Source organism: Anarhichas minor, unplaced genomic scaffold (genome assembly GCF_050575085.1).
Source record: "Anarhichas minor isolate MPS153535 unplaced genomic scaffold, ASM5057508v1 ptg000024l, whole genome shotgun sequence".
In the NCBI taxonomy this organism is placed as follows: Eukaryota; Metazoa; Chordata; class Actinopteri; order Perciformes; family Anarhichadidae; genus Anarhichas; species Anarhichas minor.
In genome coordinates this window covers 16,144,410-16,162,942 of record NW_027466470.1, presented here as the reverse complement: position 1 = coordinate 16,162,942, position 18,533 = coordinate 16,144,410, and the positions used below count along the sequence as shown (strand labels likewise).

At 41.8% G+C, this 18,533-nt stretch overlaps 3 protein-coding genes across 3 annotated transcripts; 2 read left to right on the top strand and 1 right to left on the bottom strand.

The window, feature by feature from the left end:
• Positions 1-4: 4 nt before the first annotated feature.
• snorc (secondary ossification center associated regulator of chondrocyte maturation) lies at positions 5-6,316 on the top strand. The gene is made up of 3 exons (XM_076097526.1): positions 5-1,502; positions 5,129-5,290; positions 5,396-6,316. The coding sequence occupies exons 1-3, from the start codon at positions 1,427-1,429 to the stop codon at positions 5,503-5,505; spliced, it is 348 nt and encodes a 115-aa protein (XP_075953641.1). The 5' UTR covers positions 5-1,426; the 3' UTR covers positions 5,506-6,316.
• A 2,534-nt stretch (positions 6,317-8,850) lies between these two features.
• On the top strand, positions 8,851-12,922 carry LOC142956524 (G-protein coupled receptor 55). Its single transcript, XM_076098157.1, has 3 exons — positions 8,851-8,906; positions 9,736-10,486; positions 11,333-12,922. Exons 1-3 carry the CDS (start codon positions 8,902-8,904, stop codon positions 11,537-11,539), a joined length of 963 nt encoding a protein of 320 aa, XP_075954272.1. The 5' UTR covers positions 8,851-8,901; the 3' UTR covers positions 11,540-12,922.
• A 590-nt stretch (positions 12,923-13,512) lies between these two features.
• itm2cb (integral membrane protein 2Cb) lies at positions 13,513-18,198 on the bottom strand. Its single transcript, XM_076098413.1, has 6 exons — positions 17,961-18,198; positions 16,050-16,187; positions 15,711-15,902; positions 15,496-15,606; positions 15,201-15,351; positions 13,513-14,696 (listed from the first exon to the last, which is right to left on the bottom strand). The coding sequence occupies exons 1-6, from the start codon at positions 18,045-18,047 to the stop codon at positions 14,605-14,607; spliced, it is 771 nt and encodes a 256-aa protein (XP_075954528.1). The 5' UTR covers positions 18,048-18,198; the 3' UTR covers positions 13,513-14,604.
• Positions 18,199-18,533: the final 335 nt, after the last annotated feature.

Genomic DNA, 18,533 nt, shown 5'->3' with positions numbered 1-18,533 from the left:
GTGACTAATTTAATGTCAAATATGCACTAAATTTAATGTCAAATATGCACTAAATTTAATGTCAAATATGCACTAAATTTAAAAACGCGACTAATTTAATGTCAAATATGCACTACGACTCAGAGGTTGCACTTTTACTTCCTGAAAAGTTGTCAGTGTTAAGAGACGGAAATGTCTAAATTAAATGAATCGATGCATGAGTGAAGCCAGCTACCAGCATTCACAATGTTAATGAATGAAAAACATTTTGAATTCCTCTAAGCCTATTTTTCAGATGCATTATGTCAAGCAGATGCGATGCATTTTCCCCACAGTAGCTCAGATGCTCCAATATGACACTGACAACTTTTCAGGAAGTAAAAGTGCAACCTCTTTGAGTCGTCGTGCATATTTGACTTTAAATTTGTCACGTTTTTAAATCTATAAAGAGGAACTGAAACCCACTGATCCCTTCGAATGAGAAGCAACATATTTCTAAATGCGCACACACTTGGTCACGATACTGAAGCTGAAACGTTTATTTAAAAGCCTTCACTGTCAAAGCCACGCTGGTATTTTCACTTTGTGAGTCTGTGTGCAAGACATCGTGGCAATAATGTGGTCTTGGAGACGCCTACTGTAGCAGGAAGTACCACAGAGGCTGTTCTGTCTGTGACGGCCTGTCTGTCTAGTCAAGAAACTTAACACGTGTAGTTGTGATCAAAGTGAAGGTTGAGTATAAAGACTGGTGTGTGCCGGGGGGGGGGGTGAGGAAAAGGCACCCCGACTTTGCGCCCTTTTGCCTGATTTTGATGAGGTGGCTCAAGATGGTCTCAAAACAAACCTCAGCAATACTCCAACCCCTTACTTTCTCAGGCTAACTGCTCTTTAGCTGAGACCACACTATTGACACTCAGATCATCAAAATAAGTAAAAGTAAGTACTCTAAGTACTGTACTTATGTACACTTTGGCTGTCTCTCTCTATCTCTCTAAATATATACACACCACTTGTATTTGACAGCTTTAGTGACATGTGTTAATGAGTTGCATGATGGGAGATGATTTTAGATCGCAATACTTCCTCCACCACGGCCATCTTTTTAATTTTTAAGATGAACTAAAGCCTTAAAACGTCCAGCAGGAGACCTTCGTGATGTGACCAGGCCAAGGTCAGCGGCTACCGAATGTTTACCCCTCACACCCAACTATGTGGCCGGAGGAGTTTGGAGTGGGTGGGCCCTTCGATGATGTGCTCACAAAGTCCACACTGTCCAGACAGTCCTGTGCACACCTAGTCCCACCCCTCCTCTCACCCCTCGGCTGCCTACCTCTCCCCCTCCTGCGCTCCCCGGGACTCTTCTCCTGCTCCTCTTCCATGGTCAGCCACTCGTTTGAAGTTCCAAGGAGTTTTGGGAACGTCTTTTCGCTCGTCCCTCACAGCCACCATGGTTCACAGCAGCAGCATCTGTAGATTCCTCCTCCTGGTGCTCCTAAGCCTCTTGGTAGCCTTTGTACACACAGGTAAACCCTACTTTTGAGTGTGATTGATGTGCTTTATTTCATTTCTGTGGTTACGCGATAAGTCTGATTTATGAAAAAGAATGTCACCTTTGAAACGAAAGGTGCAATGTGAGGAAAATCGTTCTTTAACAAATAAGGCGAAAACTAATTATATCAAGAAATTCTGAGTGAAGTCATTAGCCTCTTGTTATAGAAGAATTGGGTCATTTAAAATCAATGCTGATCATTTTTTGCACCCCAATGCTTCGTCCTGTGGAACATTGCAGAACAGATAGGTTTAAGGTTTTATGTTCAAAGAGCTTCTAGTTGTTTGCGTATCTGCTGATGTTTGGACATCTGTAGGCATCAAATCAAAGACGTGAGTATACGTGTCATTTTCGCCCTCTTTTACACACACACACACACACACACACACACTCTCACAGGCCTGTGATGTGATACTGTAGCCCGGTGTAAATGATGCAGTTGTTGAGACTGAGAGCTGTGAAAGCTTCTCTTTGACAGACGTGATGATTTAGTTGCTTTCCCGGTGCCTGATGTTCATATGAAAGTGAATAGCTGCCGTCCTCTGTGACTTCCGCTGTGAAGTTGAAGTGATTCTGTGTAGCATCGGTTTGAGGTAGTGAAACATCCACAAGTGTGCAATTTATTTCATGTCGGTGGAGAGATTTAAGTGGTGGTAGTAAGAGGCAGGCACAGATTTAATGTCTGCAGCTGTGAACATTTTTTTTTAAGTGTTTACGCCCAACATCACCTGGTTCTCAGCATGCGTGCTTTATCTTGACAGATAAGCACACTCACTGTTCTTTCACTTACTGTATTTTTTCTGCTCCTCTTTGCGACATCTCTCAAATCAACTTGGAAAAAAAGCTTAGGGCACAGCAGAGCAGCGCTCGGGTCCAGAGGCCACAGCACAGGTCAAGAGGGCAGCGGGACGACGGGGATGTAGCAGGTCGACAATGTCCTCCCTGTCCTGTGGAGAAAAAAAAAAAAACATGGCTGTCACCTTTTACAAAGCCTACTGTGAAAGAAACACTATGTCAAGGTTTCTAACACTGAGGTGCCATGACCTGCCTACACCTAATTCTAATAATATCCTGCAGCTTTCTTCCCAATTGTAAGGTGGAAACATATTTGCAATGCCTCACTAGACTCAGTAAATACAGGCAGGAGAAATGTTCTAATTCACACTGAGTGTCCACTCTGCAGCCATCTCTTATTTTATCCGTGGTTGGTTTGTACAGGAAACCAACCAACCCAGTGACTGAACCAGCGTGACATCTGGTAAAGTGACAGAGGCTTGTACTACAATACAGAGAAGGGGTTCATCACTAGTTTTGAAACCCCATTCCTACTTCCCTCATTTCAGAATAAAATTAAAAACACGCTGGTCAAATGTCAAATATTTTCCAATATAAAATGCGTCCGCCACCTATTTCAGGAGGGTGAAACAAGGACACACGACAGCAACAATGCTATGTTTGGTTTTCGATGCTCGGGCAGGTTGCTTTTCACACACCCGTCTTGTGCGTCTTGTCATCTCTCTGGCTGGTGTGAAATCCTGACCGAAGAAGCTTGAGGTACCAAACAAATGGCCTTCTGTGTTCTTAGAGTCTGAAATCTGTCTTCCCGACAGTCTGCCAGGCTTTTATGAGTCTGGACTTGTGTATATGGAAGGAGGGCTTTTGATTGACACAAGGAGTCATGTCTTTAAAAAGTGTGACTTATAGTGCAGTGATTCCCAACCAAAGGGTACTTCTACCCCAAAGGGTACTTATAAACTTGCAACGGTAATATTGGGATTCACCCACGTACATGTGTTGAAGAGGCAATTAAACAGCCAAATAGGATTGCAAATTTGGTGTGATACCAGTCTTTAGTAAATTTACAATAACTGAACTGCCGTTCATTGAGCCACGTTGACATCGTGTGTTGCAGTTGAGAGGAGTTGAAAAAGTTATCTAAAAGTAATGGAAGCACAGTTGTAACAGCTAGTTAGCTAAAGGTAATGAACAATTAGTGAAAACTGAGAGAAGTGATTGGTAGACAGGTGAGGGGGACACCCAGCGTGACGGATGGTGTTGATGAAGGTGTGCTTCAGCTCATCTGATATGACCGTGCGGTACATCAGACAACAAAAGTAGCCACTGACCGACTGGCTAGCTGTCAGGTGAGAAGAATTATGTTTTTGTCTTTCTTGAGGCGTCAGTGATGTTAATTCCATTGAGCTGGAGTGAACTCTTCCTCATGGAAACAAACACCGATGGAAACATCGTGTTATTATTTTTCGCCTTCTTATTAAATCAAGCTGTCCAGAAGGCCCGGCCTTCTACACACAGGGACTATTTAATAAACAAGTTTGTTTGACATCCAGTTGCCCAGCCGGTGCCTGGTTTGGGCCTGGCCGGTTGTTACTGGTTGCAGCCCGACGCCCTCCGTGACCGCACAAGCCGCCTTTTGTGCGCTCGGCTGAAGGCCTCATTGATGACTGGGCTGGCCGGAGGCCCGGGCCTCCAAAACCTCCAGCCAGCTACGGGACAGGAAGCTGCACACGACTCAAGAGTCAACACGGCAGCATCAAAATACTCGCATCAGAAGGGCATATCAGAAGACACCAGAGCTAACATGCTGACGTTAAACACTTTATAATACATCATTATACCATATGCAGTAGTTCCTTAGTGATCGCGGAGAGAGATAATAAGAAGCTTATTTGACAGTGAGGGTGAAGGAGTTTACTGAGGCTACAAAGTAAATATGTAGCGTTAAATAAACTTGAGTGCAAATATGTTTGGATATGTTGGTATGCGAAGAGTTGAGGATGGGATATGTGAATCAGTGAGTGGGTGGGCTTGTGTGTGAAGAGTTGTTTTTTTTTGGGAGGGGGACAACATGAAAATCAAATGTTCCTCTGAATTTCAAAAGAAAGATGTGCAGCTGTTGAGTTATTATAAAGATGTCAATAATGATCATTTTGGTGGTTTCTCAGGCTACTGGAGAGGAGGGAACAGTCTCAGGGTAACTTCATGCTCAGATGGGATTAATGGCAGAGGGCAATCTGGGGTGGAAGGAAGACAGACTATTGATTGGCAGAGACAGTTGTACACAACCTGAGCTTCATGCACAGTCAGCAAATCACTGCCTCTCCCTCAAGCAAGTTTGTGCTAAAGCAAAAAAAAAGACCTACTACTCCACTGAAATAATGAACCGAACCTTGGTTAAAGGAGGTTTTTTTTAGACAATTATAGACTAGCTTTGATTGGACCCTTGAAACACGGCAAGAGGCTACCTGTAGCTCAAACGGGCCAAACGTCCATCCTCTACAAAGACGTCCTTATGCCCAGGCCCGAGCCGTTAACCCAGCGAGACAGAGAGAGGCTGTTGGGGTCATTACAGACGGGGCCATGTGTGCAGCTCTGCCTCCCCGAGGCCTCCGCGTCCAGAAGAAAAAGTCAAACACAGCCATTAGCAAAGCTGTGAGCGTCGTCAGTGAAGTGAACACCAAAAGAAAACATGCAGAAAGTCAATACGGCGCAGGAATTAAGTGACTGCATCGAGATGATCAGCCATGTTAAAAAAGAAGCACAAGTAGTACATGTTTTTTGGGGTTTTCTCTCGGTCTGCAGAGACAGTCGCAGACTCAACAGCCAGAGACAACCAGGACACCATGTCTGGAGAACCACCCAGTGACGTTACCACCAAAGACCCTTTCCAGGACATGACGGAGCAGTCCTTCACCTTCGACTACGAGGACACCACACACTCTCAGGACCTGGACAAGGAGAAGGGTAAAACCCGACACTTCATGCAACAAATCTGTGTCAATCGTGTGTGTTCAAATGATTAATATTGTGTCTGTGTGTGTGTGTGTGTGTGTGTGTGTGTGTGTGCAGGGGTCCTGGGGCCAGGAGCCATCACAGCCATTGTTATAGCGGTCTTCCTGGGAGCGTCTGTCTTTCTCGCCCTCATCGTCATCACGCTCAGGAAATTCACCGCCTCCTAGAGTCAATACATCCCACCTAGTATGCATGTGTGTGTGTGTGTGTGTTTGGATGTCTATGTTTCTCTTTTGCCTCTCGTCTCAATCTCTCAGCTCTTTCTTTTAATCTGAGTCGTGTCTTTCGCTTCGCTGTAGATGCTGAAAATTGTGGCAGGTCCCTTGACTGACGTTTTACAGATTTCCTCCTGTCGACACTCGTAATTGTTGCTAAACATGTCCACTTGCTACTGAAGGCTTGATGTTAGAAACTGGCTGGCTCTTCCAGTGGAAATCTTAGCATGTCTGTGTCGTTCACTTTGTATTTCTCTTGGTCTTGCCCAATAGGTTTTTAATGTTTGTGGGCTGTTTGTCTTTTCTGATGTGGAGCATTCTGCACATGTTGGCTTTTATTTGTCAGTCTGTGTCAAGATACAAATGAGGTTTTTATTAGTCTTTCACAAATGATTTTTAACTTGAGCCCAAATCATGTCTAAAATATTTCCTTGTTGTCCAAGTTTGTATTCTGCCATTTACAAACATAGAGTCAGAATGAGAAGAAAACACTTTAGAAAGGCTTCCTCATTGTACGTGAACAGGGTAATTAAGTTGTTTGTTCCTACTTGTAGAGCAAAAAGAGTTAGAGCCTGGATGAATTTGTTTAGCAATCGAGTGAGTAGTTTGTTGTTGTTGTTTTATTCGCAGGGGATTCTTAATTGTTTTAGTAACGTTACTGTATCTTTTTCTAAGCGCCTCAGAGTCCTCAGCATACCATGGTAATGTCACTGCCTGATTATTTTTGTGAGAATTAGGTTGAATAAATAAATCCAATAATTACGATGCCAAATGTCTGACTCGTGTGTGTGTGTGTGTGTGTGTGTGTGTGTGTGTGTAACACACGACCAGTGAGTCAACACAGTGAACAAAATTATATTTATAGATGATTCTTTTTATTTATTAAATGTTATAACCATTTATTTTCTTTGTTTGTCAGATAGCATTTAGGTATATGAAACACAGTCTTTAGCGCCAGTCCAGTGATAAAATAAGCAGCCATGTCATTTAATGCAGTGTTTCCCACACTATTTTTCTGAGGACCCACTTTTTTAAAACGACAAACCATCACGACCTCTTTCACAACAGGTCTTATTGATCACGATAACAGAGAATTTGTGTATAAATGAATGTTCCTGACCATTCTACTGCAATTGCTACTTTATACTTTAGAAATGAGACCAAATAAATGTATGTAGGCAGAGTTAACATGTCCTCTCATCAGTTAAACAAGCAGAACGTACACGAGCCTCTCATTTTAGATTCCATGTTATAAGTACAAGCTCATTCGCGTGGCTCAAAGGTGTACTGCAGATATACATGTTTAATTGGAGGAAATTCTTCAAATGCATGTGGCGACCCCAAATAAAGGTTCTCTATACGTAATTCAGAGCATATCTATTGCCTCCACATGGCTCTCAACATGGCTGAGCCGGCGGCTAGAAGCTAACGGTGCTAAAAGGCATGCGCAGCCAGCCCGGCTATGTCAACAAAGCACAGAGAATCTCAGATTACAACACACACACGGAGGGAGAGTGACTTCATTCTCTGCTCAGGTAGACAATACTCCACTACATCTTTACATAGATAATAGTTGTTCGCTGCTATATTAATGCGCTGAATATATATATAAAAGTTAGAAGAGATTTGCGTTTCTCTAACAGAGGCCACTGGCCTCACCTCAGTCACAGCAGTGAGTGGCAATGTGGCTGCCAGCTTCATTTGCACTTCCAGGAAAATAAAGGCTATCTCACACTAATTACCCTAAACCTTTCTAATTTACTCCACATAAATATACAAATCTGCTAACTGACGAGGATTCAAGTTTAAACTGTTTTGCATTTCACATGTGAACAAAAGGGGGAAAAACAATCTTCTCAAACTTTAAATATGTCGAAGTCATCTCAGCACCTGAAACCAGGAAACCCTCAAACCAATCAATGTCTATAAATCTGCCTTTGCAGCTTCTCACCGACATGAAAGAACAAACACTTTGACTGCTTCGTCTTTCGGTCTCACTTTTACACAGGAAGACTGATTTCTACAGACCCACTCATACCAATACCTGCACTATTGACAGTACTAGTATAGAAATCCCAGTACTGGAGTCATCATGTGTTATGAAGATGATCACTGCTACATTTATTTATGATGAAGAGATGGAAACTAAGTCACCGTGTCTTCTATGTCTCAGCTTCAAGTCAACAACAATGGTCAACACGGTAAACATTGTACCTGATGACATCAGCATGTTAGCACTGTCATTGTGAGCATGTTAGCATGCTGATGTTGGCATTTAGACTAGAAACCACCGCTGTGGCTAGGCACCATCTCCCAGAGCAGCTTACGTCTCTTTATTCTTGTTTCTCCAATTATTCTTGTTGACTGTATGAATGTTGTAAGTGTTTTTATCATTTGTTCTTATATTATTATTTGGGCTGCAACTAATGATTATTTCAATTACCGCGTTGAGGCTTATTTTTTGAGTAATCAAATAATAAATCTTTCTTTGTAAAAAGCAGTTAAAACAAAATGATACTCAGTTTACACTGAAAACAGAGAAAAGGCAACAATTCATCGTTTCAGCTCTAGTTATTGTATTTTCTTATAATAACTTTATAGACAAGATACAACTAAAACTAAACTGTGCAAATCAAATCAATGCAATAAATACAAATCAAAAGAAAATGCAACAAAATCAATAAACATGAGTAGAAATAAAATCGAATAAAAGGAGTAAAAAGATAACATGAAAATCCTCACATGAAAGCCAGTCTGTAAAGATGAGTTTTAAGACGTCGTTTAAAAAAGATTTTCTCAGGCAGGTCGTTCAAAAGACGAGGGGCCCTGAGGGCAAAAGCACAGTCACCTTCAGTTAGAACCCCGACTTTGGAACAGTCACCTGGTGATCTGACGATGCGGTTTGACTCATACGGGGTCACATTTCTTCTATACTTCTATGTAGCTTGGGGCCAGACCCAGACGTGCTTTGAAAACGATCAGTAAAATCTCAAAATAAATTCTTAAACGAACAGGGGAGCCAATGGAGAGAGGCCAGGATCGGAGTGATGTGATGTCGTCTGTTGAAACCAGCTGAGAAGTGCTGCGACTACAAATGTAATCTTCTCTTCTAGTAATTTGCAGTGATCGTGTGTGCACATCTCTTTAAAAAGCATAGAAAGGTAGCTGGACAGGCTGCCCTCTGCCCTGATTTGAAATGGCTATAATACACATCTAAAGACAAAAGCATGATGTTTGGCATGACTCAGGAAGTGGTGATGAAACAACAAAGTGAGAGAAAGCAGAAGTGTGTCTGGCACTACGCAGACAGTCAGACACTCTGAACGTTCCACTGAAAGACTGGCATCCATGAGGTAAGAGAGCAACAAGATTTTCCACTGCACAATGTACATGAGAAAGTGTACATGAGTTAGTGTTGCATTTAAATGTTAGCACAACAGCGCTTTCTTTAATTATTTTAATTACAAGCCAGACTTTCATTGTTAATATTATAAATTTAGACGATATATGTAAGGAATACGTATAAAGGAATTGCAAAATATTTTAGACTTGATATTAGTTGGAACGACATTGATCTAATTAGCAAAGACCTTGATCTGGATCACTTGAATGGGCCAACGACGTACTGCCTACGTCTGCCAACGCTATCTATGTGAGTAAGATATGGTTGATAGTGGATGATTTTACTTCTTCTATACACACTGCCACTGAGGGAGCTTTGGGGTTTTCACAAGATCACATTTCCTGCAGCGACAGCTGCAGAGACCAAAGACTTTGTATTAAATTGTGTTGAAATCACTAAAGCCTCAGATCCTTATGGTACTCTTTATTTGTGTTTGATTCAATAAATATCAATATGTAAATAATTCACCAATGTATTTCAAACAATACTTGACTTATTACTTCTAATCTAAACTTACATTGAAAATACTGTTCAGAGCATGTGAGTGAAACTAATATGATAAACGTTTTTCTTGGTGACTTTGTCGTTTACATCTGAAAGCAGATACAGAAACAAGTCGACAGCTTCTGAACCCACACAACGGGGAGGTTTCTCATGGCTTGGTAGAGTGGTGTATATATTGTTCTGTGTGGGAACAAAGAGTAATGACAGGAAGGACAGATTCATTTTGAAATCCCCACAGAGCTTGTTGAAATCAAATCAAACTATTCCCCTTGCAGCAGCAGCAGCAGCAACGACACCATGACAAGCAACTGTTCGCTTGAAGTGGTGGACCACCTGATGAGATATTTGGAGCTGTCCATCTACATCCCCATCTTCCTCTTTGGTTCCATCCTCAATGTTGTAGCGCTCTTGGTGTTCTGTGTCTTTCTGCGTAAATGGACGGAGTCCACTATCTACATGACCAGCTTGGCTCTGATGGACCTGCTCCTCCTCTTTCCTCTTCCCTTCAAAATGAACGCCACCCATCACCTCTGGCCTGCCTACCTCCAACCTCTCTGTTCGGTGTTGGAAAGCCTGTATTTTGGTGGGACGTATGGCAGCATCTACACCATCATGTGCATAGCTGTGGACCGATGGGTGGCCATCTGCCACCCGTTCAAAGCCAAGCAACTGCGTTCACCCAAACTGGCCCTGGGGACCTGCATCGGGGTCTGGGTGCTGGTGCTGGCAGCGGTCTCTTCGGCCACCTATCGCTTCAGGGAGGCCCAGCAGACGAACTTGCACTGCTTCCACGAGTTTTCAGAGAAAGGCTGGAGTCCTCCGCTCATCATCTGCGTGCTGGTGTTTGGCTTCCTGGTGCCTGCGTTGGTGGTGGTTTACTGTTCGGTCCAGACCATCTGGGCGCTTCAGCGGTCTGGCCAGCACAGCGCCCAGAGCCGCGCCTGTGTGAAGATCATCTACAGCAGCCTGAGTGCCTTCCTGCTTCCTTTCAGCCCCAGCCACCTGGGCATCCTCCTGCAGTTCCTGGTGAGAGAGACTGCGAGTTCATTTTAAGCAAACTGAGCTCTAAAGTGAAAATGATGAAGAAGGTTAAAGTAGGTAACAGATAAATGAGAAGACAGGCTCACCTTAAGGTCCATTTTAGAAGCTGTTCTGGAGATTTTCATCACATAATGGGGTTTAGAACAGTTACAATGTAGACATTGATATTTATTTTTTAACAACTTCTTGTCCATGGGTTAGCCAGTGGGGCACACTCGCATGCATGAACATGCAATAAAGAGCATGCCGCCCCGGCAATGTATAAAAGCTGTTACATTGGAGTTAGAAGTTGTGCTTCCTCCTTTGGTTTTATACTGAGCTTAATGTGACTGATGCAATCAGGACTTTTTGTTGGTGTTGTTATTTTTTTGCCAGGTTTGGTTAGAGAGATGACAAACCCATACGCTTACGGTTATACTATTCTATAAGACAGATACAGACACCTTATCTTAATTTATTCAATTTAAATGTTACAAAGATATGTGCATGGAAGCAAAGAAAGCAGCAATTTAGCAAGTGGTGAAGCATATAATGCACTGTTCCTTTAATTTCAGTATTAAACATGTCATCTTTGACCATTATATTTCAAAATATATAAGGCTGTATATCATTTAAAAAAGATCCTGGAGCCAAGACATAAATAGATGAATAAAAAAATATTCAAGCTCATCACTGACGTTGACCTGGCACAAAGAGAGCATCTTCAAAAGGCCTGATAAGAACCTGCACAACCACAACAGAGTTCACACTGCTGGGTAGCCTCTAGTGTTATTGTAAGATTAGGCAGAATGGCCGACTAATGCTTCTCTGTCCTCTATCACATGGTTCCAGGTACATCAAGGAGTGATTCAAGACTGCGGCAACAAGACGAGGATCAGCCTGTTCCTACAGACGGCGTTGTGCCTGTCCAACATCACCTGCTGTCTGGACGCTCTGTGCTACTACTTCATCGCTCATGAGGTGGGGAGCCCCAGACATACCTTCAGGGTATCAACGATCGGCCAAAGAAGAGCCACCTACAGCACTTCAGAGGTCTGAACGCACACTTGACTATTAAAGTAAAACATGATATTTGTACTCAGAGGATGGCTGGAGGTCTGGCTTCATGTATTTTAGCAGGGCATTGAAACTGAAAAAGAGACGGTATTGTTTCCAGTAGCTGATGGGTGAAGCGTGGCATGCGCTAAGAGTAACGGGTCTGAGTGTGATCTCATTTAACGTCCAGCGACAGGAAGCCCGCATTGATGCCTCTGTAACCTCAGAGAGCCCTGACACCCAAAATGTAGGAGATTGTGAGATTGTGAGATGGCTTCATGTCGTCCATTCCTGCACACCGATTAACTGATGCGGGGTACGATTCACTTCAAAGCAGTGAAGTCATTGCAGAGCTTTGTAGTCAAAGGCGCCAATAAACTTTGGACCAATGTGGTTCAATAGCATCTCGTATATAAAATGCAGATTTAAATAAAAAGACAACTTGAACAAGTCAATTATCAAAACTGAAGCAAGTAGTAAGTAAATTAATGTAACTTACATAATTCATTCAAATATTAATTCAAGTATTGACTTACCTAATATCAAGACACCAACCAGTTGAGATCTGAAAACATGAATATATGGTTATTATTAATTGATAATTAGTTATAAATAATAGCTTATTGACAACAGATTTGTTATCAACTCAAACCGATACTTAAAACATTGTATTAATATGGCAATTGTTGACATTGTGTTAGGTTGGTTGTTCAGCACATTATGAAATATTACTGACAAGTAACTTCATCTATCAGTGATTACTAAGAAAACTGGGAACATAGCTTGAAAAGTGTATTCAACCCATGCATTCTGGGAATTCTGATGTTTTTATTTGTTTTGTGTTTGGTGACGTTTGTGTGTTAATCTTGTACATTTCTTATGTAAATAAAGCCTGAGGCTGAGTGACAAACATGTTCTGCTTGTATAGATTTTAAATTGATCTCGACCGTATCAACTATATATATAAATATAATATAATATAAATATACGATATACACATTAAAGGACATGCTATTCGTCATGATGACATATGTGAATATGTATGAATATAAATATGCACTTTTTATTAGTTTTTTAATTACATTTTTTACAATGCAACTTCAGACGTGCAATAATATTATTAAAATTGTTTAAAGCCAGATATTAATAGCCTCACCTGTGTACTGTTGTGATATTAGTATGTTTACGAGGACGTTTGATTGATGTGAATGTCAGAGCCAAACCCAAACAGGAAGATGCACTCGCAGTACATTAAGCCGCTCTCTGTTTTATTTTGCTCACGTTGAACAGAGTTGTGGCAACAGTGGAAGGTTTTTCATAAGTCTCGATTAGGGGATTTTAATGTGTATTAATGAAAGTATAAAACTTTATTTTATGATACCGTCATGTTTTGGTTTACTTGCATCACTTGTGTCTCGATACTTTTGCACAAGCCTCCTCTTTGTTGACTTTCTCTGTTTGTGCTCAATTCAGTTTTGTTTCCGTTTTAATTTCTGTTTCTGTTGCTTTTCTCAAAGTGTAATTTGTTTTTATGAAGCCATGGAGATTCTTGATCTGCTCTTTTTCTGTTCTTCAGTGCAAGTGGTCTGAAAAATAAAGTAAGCCCAGACAAGAACATAAAGACATGGATATTTATCAGAGCAAAGTCCATAGGAGGTGGATTATGTAGATTTAACAACATGTGTTAGTATTTTATACCACATGCACTTAGCTCTATGGCCGATGTCTGCTCTAAAACGTAAAGCTCACTTTACATTATTACAGGAACTGAACTGATCGGGGCTTTGAGTTTGTTACATTGTGTCTGCAGTTGTGATATTTTATATTAGTATACTTTATAAAGACTAGATGCCTTATTAGAAGCTGCACACGTTGAAATAATCACACAATCAACTACTCTACCCTATCATTTTCATATTCATGATGTGTATGATTTACTGACACTGTTGATTAACATCCAACATCCAATACACACAAAAGTTTGATCATTTATTCTTAAAGCAGCAAGATATTACAAGAAGAATCGACTGTACAATGAAATAAAGTATCCAGGACAATGACATATGAGCACATGTCACATGTCTCTCAACAGAGACTTATTTGCTCCAAGTTTTACATGAGAAAGACACCCCAATGTTTTCTAAATTTGGACAAATTAACATTGTAGATTATAATGCCAGAATAGGACAGATTGGGAACTGGCGAGAGCTAAAGACAACAGGCAGAATCCAAGTGAAGAGGAGGAAGAGCAGGACAAAGTGTTAGCCTTTGATATCATCTACAGTAAGTGATCGAAACGAAAAAGCACTCTTTCTAAATATTTCATATATCCTTAACACGAAGCGTAGCATCTCTGACAGCAGACTTTGGTTCCTTCTGTCCCTCTAAAGCACTGCTACTAATTACAGTCCAAAGCCTTTATATCCAAGGAGTAGGAAAGTGTGATGCCAAAGGAAATAAAGAGACAAAACAAGTCGATTTCAGATAAAAATGTATGCAGTATGTAGCAATATGAGATCCAGAAGAAAATCAATTTACAGTATATATTGCTTAGGAACATTCAAAGTTATGTACACCCTTCATTAATGATACAAACCAACAAAGAAACGTCTAAAGTACATGAGGTATGTTTCGCTATTTCGTGACATTCAAAACTAAATTTTAAAAAACAACCAAGAAACAGATGAGTGCACCATGCAAGCAGCTTCAAAAATACCCAAACCATCACCCACAGTGCACTGGGTTACTAAATAACAACAAGGACATTTCTAAAATAAATCTAAATCAAGTCTTAATCTGATGTAAATGAAACAAACTGACACACATTAACATCTTATGCAGTGCTTGACAAGCTACAGATATATCCAAACACATTTATAACATCAGACTGTGAATAAAAAAAGACATTAACATCGTACATGAACAAAAACAAGAGCATTTCCAACTTGAGACTAGAAACAAAAAGTAAAACTGTTGGACAGACGGTTGCTCTTAAAGTGCAGTTAAAAGCCTAAAGAATTCAAGAGGTATGCTTTCAGAGTTGGATGGCTGTTATTTCCTCCTCAGATTTAGAACCTGTCGCATATGACGGTCTCAACCACAAAAGTGTTCTCGAAGTGGCGAATGCTGTGACACCTCTTTGTCTCGCGCCTCTCAATACCTGGAATAGAAAAGAAGACGCATTTAGATCACTGCTCAGTAGTGGAGGTTTGCAGTCGTAATATTATTTCTCGTGCTACGCGTGTCCTCCACAAATCACGTCCTTATATGTACTGAGGGGAAGCTTGTTGCATCATATCTCTCACACCAATGAAAGAAAGCAACGACGGAGATATCACTGAGGCGCATCACTACCTCCTCCACAGTGTGTGGATGTGTCCGCTGCACTACCCGTGACTCACTTAGCAGGAAGTTCCCAGGCTGCACCCACATACGCACACTGACATGATAATCAGGCTGGTAGAGATACAATCTCTGAAATGTACACTAGGAAGCCTCTATTTGGTTTTGGTTGTTTTCTGCTTGGTCACATTACTAAACACTTACTAGTGTTGGTGTGAAAGAGGGGGATAAATTAGCAGAAGTGACCCATCCCTCGTCATTTAGCATCTCGTACTGCCGTGATTCAGTTGACTGAAAAAAGGAAGTGGATGTGAGCACTCACGTCTGTGCTGATTGCGGCGTCTGAGGCGGTAGGTTTCTTTGCCATAGCAAAGTCTGTGGATGAACGGGCCCAGCTGCCTCATGTTCCTCACCCTCCCCGTCACCATCATCTCTTCCTGGATGATGTAAGTCTGAGGAAGGTACGTCCCTCTCTGTGGCAACACAAACAAACACAAATGAATCACTCAGTCGATCGGTCTGTGGGGAGAACACTGCACACCGGAAGATGGGAATATGCTGTCGTTCATCTCCAAACGATGCTTTCACATCAGCAGAGAGCGGAAAGTGTGCCTCACCTTGACATTGACGAGCAGCTCCCACAGGTTCCGTGGAGGCATCACCAAGGTTGTGTTCAGCTCAGTGATGTAGCATTTGTCCAAAGCAATGTCGTAATAAGCTGTGAGGCCCTGAAATCAATTTAAAAAAAAGGTTACAACCTAAACTATAATGAAACACTGACAAGAAAATGCAATGAGAGCAAAGCAGTCAACATACGGAGGCATTGACCTACCCTCTGAAAGTCGTGGATGATATCGGCGGGGTCACTGCCTCCGAAGTGTGGCACAGGTACACTGATCTGCTCGTAGTTGTCGTCAAGGTAAATGCCAACATTCTCCTCGAGTTCCTGTCGGCCCCTCAGAGGAGCGTACACGGAGTCCTCATAGACAACCCGGCAGTGGAACAAGCTGTCTTCCGGAATCTGCTAATGGGGCGCGATAGAGCTGAATTAGCATGTGACAGTTTTTTACTTTAGGTTGTATCTTTTTTTTTTTATATTTGTGTTCATTAAACAGTCTGTGCCACTGGGTTCAAGATACAATCTAAGAGAAGGGATCCAGCATGAACTGACCTGAGGTATAAAGTAGTAGCGATAGACATAGATAGAGGACAGCACCAGTCCTGACATGAAGACCACCAGGCCAAAGGTGAGGCAGCAGAGGCCGGCTGGAAAAGGCTTTTTGTGCCTGACAGGAAGAACCAGCTGCCCCTGTGAAGAGAAGAGCAGTTTGGTTAAGAAAAGTCCGCTAGTTTGCCAAGAGATGTGTAAACTTAACCTGTATCTTTTGACATGGTATTACATGGTATTTAGTAGGACCCTGAAGCTTTCACAACATAAGGTGCAAAATGATGAACAGAACATGTCGGGTTTTCTGTTTTTATGACGAAAACGTAACAGTCGTTAATTGTGACAGGAGGTGGTTGCAAAGTCGTCAGTAAGGAGAGGAGATCTGACAGACGTAGGACGTACTGGAATGAAACGTACCAGATGCCCACCCACAGTCTGCTGCCTCTCACTACTACTGTTGCTATGGAGAGCGGAAGCAGGGGGGACAGATTGTGCCAGGCTCTGACGAAGATGCTGGCACGTGGCCGTCTGGGTCTATTCTTGGAGGCCTACTTCCACGCTCCATATTTGTTAGTTCCTTCGCGCCCTCAGTGGGAGTCAAAGCGAGAGGAATTGCGTGGAGGAGTCCCTCAGCAGAGGCGGACACATTAATAGATCTACACACATTGGCTCTGACGCCTGGCCTAGTGTCGCAGCCAATCAGAATCCATACAGCCTGTTAGATCATGGCTTATTCTTCTGTTGACGTAACAAACAGGTGAAAACTTGTATGTGCAGAAGCGATGGATGCGTCATCAAGTTGTCATCATTGTGAACAGTGTGATGGGAAAAAATAAGGGGGCTTAGACAGGCATCCATTGTGTGCCAGATATCTAATTATGTTTAACTCCTGAGAGGTCGTCCAGAAAGGAGGCTAAGAAGAACAGGACTTATTGTGACAAGCACAGACATTTAATGCCAACTGGGAGATAACATGATCAGGCTAATTCAGTACTATCTATCTATCTACTTTAAAGCAGTTTGTTTCATTTGGTTCAAAATGTTGTAATACCGGTTGAGCCCTGTTGAGCCAAGGATTTGGGATATGCCATGTTGCAGATAAGTTGCAGGTAATCAGTTGCTATTGTAACACAATGAGATTTTCAGTTCCTCTCTGAACCCCACTTCAAATTCACTGAGATCCGGATCTTACTCATAGGATACAGGAATCCCTTTGGACAAACTGGTATTTTTCCATATTTTTTGCTAATATTTAATCCTGATTTTTCACAATGCCAATTTTGATACAAAAAAGCTACGCCTTCTGATCACGTGCACTGTAGATATACAACACACATTAATCCTGGATTCCCTCTCTTAATCACAGGCTCGTAGTCTCTCAGGCGCTACCTGCGGGATCCACGTGGTATAGTCTCGTGACGCCACTAACTGGTGCAGTGATTCTACTACGGTGGCCAAACAAGGTGACGTAATGTCAACATCTCCTGGCTGGGATGGTCTTGTATGATGGGTCTTTTTCATTGTTATTATGACGTTACAGTGCAATAAGCTTTTTTTGTCAGGAATAGTGTCCTAGTAGTAACTGCACCAGAAAAAGTAACGTAAAAAAACTGCACTAGTGATTTTCAACCATTCAGTAGCATTAAAAAAACCTAACTGCAACATAATATTTTAAGGACATCCTGGCTTTTGAATACATTTTGAATGCATAATCAAATAGGTCACGAAGTACCAGTTCAAAATGAAATCCCAACGAGTGGCATGACGATGCATGACCAGGCAAATCAAACAATACAGCTTAAACGAATTTAGTTAATCTATTTAGCTATTACATATGCAAAATGTATACTAATGCTATACTGAGACACAAGACAAATGCAACAACACAAAAACAAAAAAAGAGTGCAAACTCACGTGAGCCTGAGGTATAATGATCTTGTCTTCATCGATCTCTTTTTCAGGCTTCTGCGCCGTAACTGCCTGGAAAGTGATCTTCACCATGTTTGTTTGGTCAGTGTATGTTTGCTTTATCTCGTTAGCTGATCTCAGTGCGCTGGTTTCATCCACCGAGCCGGGAAGATTATATAGCAGTGGACCAGTCTCGCCCCCGGGGATCGGTGACCTCAGAAGAGCGTATTCTCTGACGAACAAGCACTGTGTGGGTCTGGAGGAAGAGACGCCTCGCGGCTGTCAAAATAAGAGTTCAGATCTGGCTACAAAATTACATTTAACACGAAATACGCTGTTTGTGGGCTCTTTGGTAAACACCTTAATATAATTTAATGTTTGAAGCTGTTTTGGATGAAAATAAACTATTTGTATCTCCTGTTTGTTGGTATTGCACTACGTTGTGCCCTTATTCTGAAGGCGAGTGCCCGATATGGTAGTGCTTTCCGTATTTTATTTAAAGCTGCATGTCTTGTTCTCAACACTATCATCCGGAAATGTAGGGTTGTTTCAAACTCTCAGCCAGCTACCAGACTGCAA

Excerpts from the sequence above, each read along its gene's own strand:
- snorc (XM_076097526.1), top strand. The coding sequence starts at position 1,427 with ATGGTTCACAGCAGCAGCATCTGTAGATTCCTCCTCCTGGTGCTCCTA. Across the intron at positions 1,503-5,128 it reads GGTAGCCTTTGTACACACAG|AGACAGTCGCAGACTCAACA; the intron begins GTAAACCCTACT and ends CTCGGTCTGCAG. Across the intron at positions 5,291-5,395 it reads GGACCTGGACAAGGAGAAGG|GGGTCCTGGGGCCAGGAGCC; the intron begins GTAAAACCCGAC and ends GTGTGTGTGCAG.
- LOC142956524 (XM_076098157.1), top strand. Across the intron at positions 10,487-11,332 it reads GCATCCTCCTGCAGTTCCTG|GTACATCAAGGAGTGATTCA; the intron begins GTGAGAGAGACT and ends ACATGGTTCCAG.
- itm2cb (XM_076098413.1), bottom strand. The coding sequence starts at position 18,047 with ATGGTGAAGATCACTTTCCAGGCAGTTACGGCGCAGAAGCCTGAAAAA. Across the intron at positions 16,188-17,960 it reads TCATTATACCTCAGGCTCAC|GGGCAGCTGGTTCTTCCTGT; the intron begins GTGAGTTTGCAC and ends TTCTCTTCACAG. Across the intron at positions 15,352-15,495 it reads AGCTGCTCGTCAATGTCAAG|AGAGGGACGTACCTTCCTCA; the intron begins GTGAGGCACACT and ends GTGTTGCCACAG.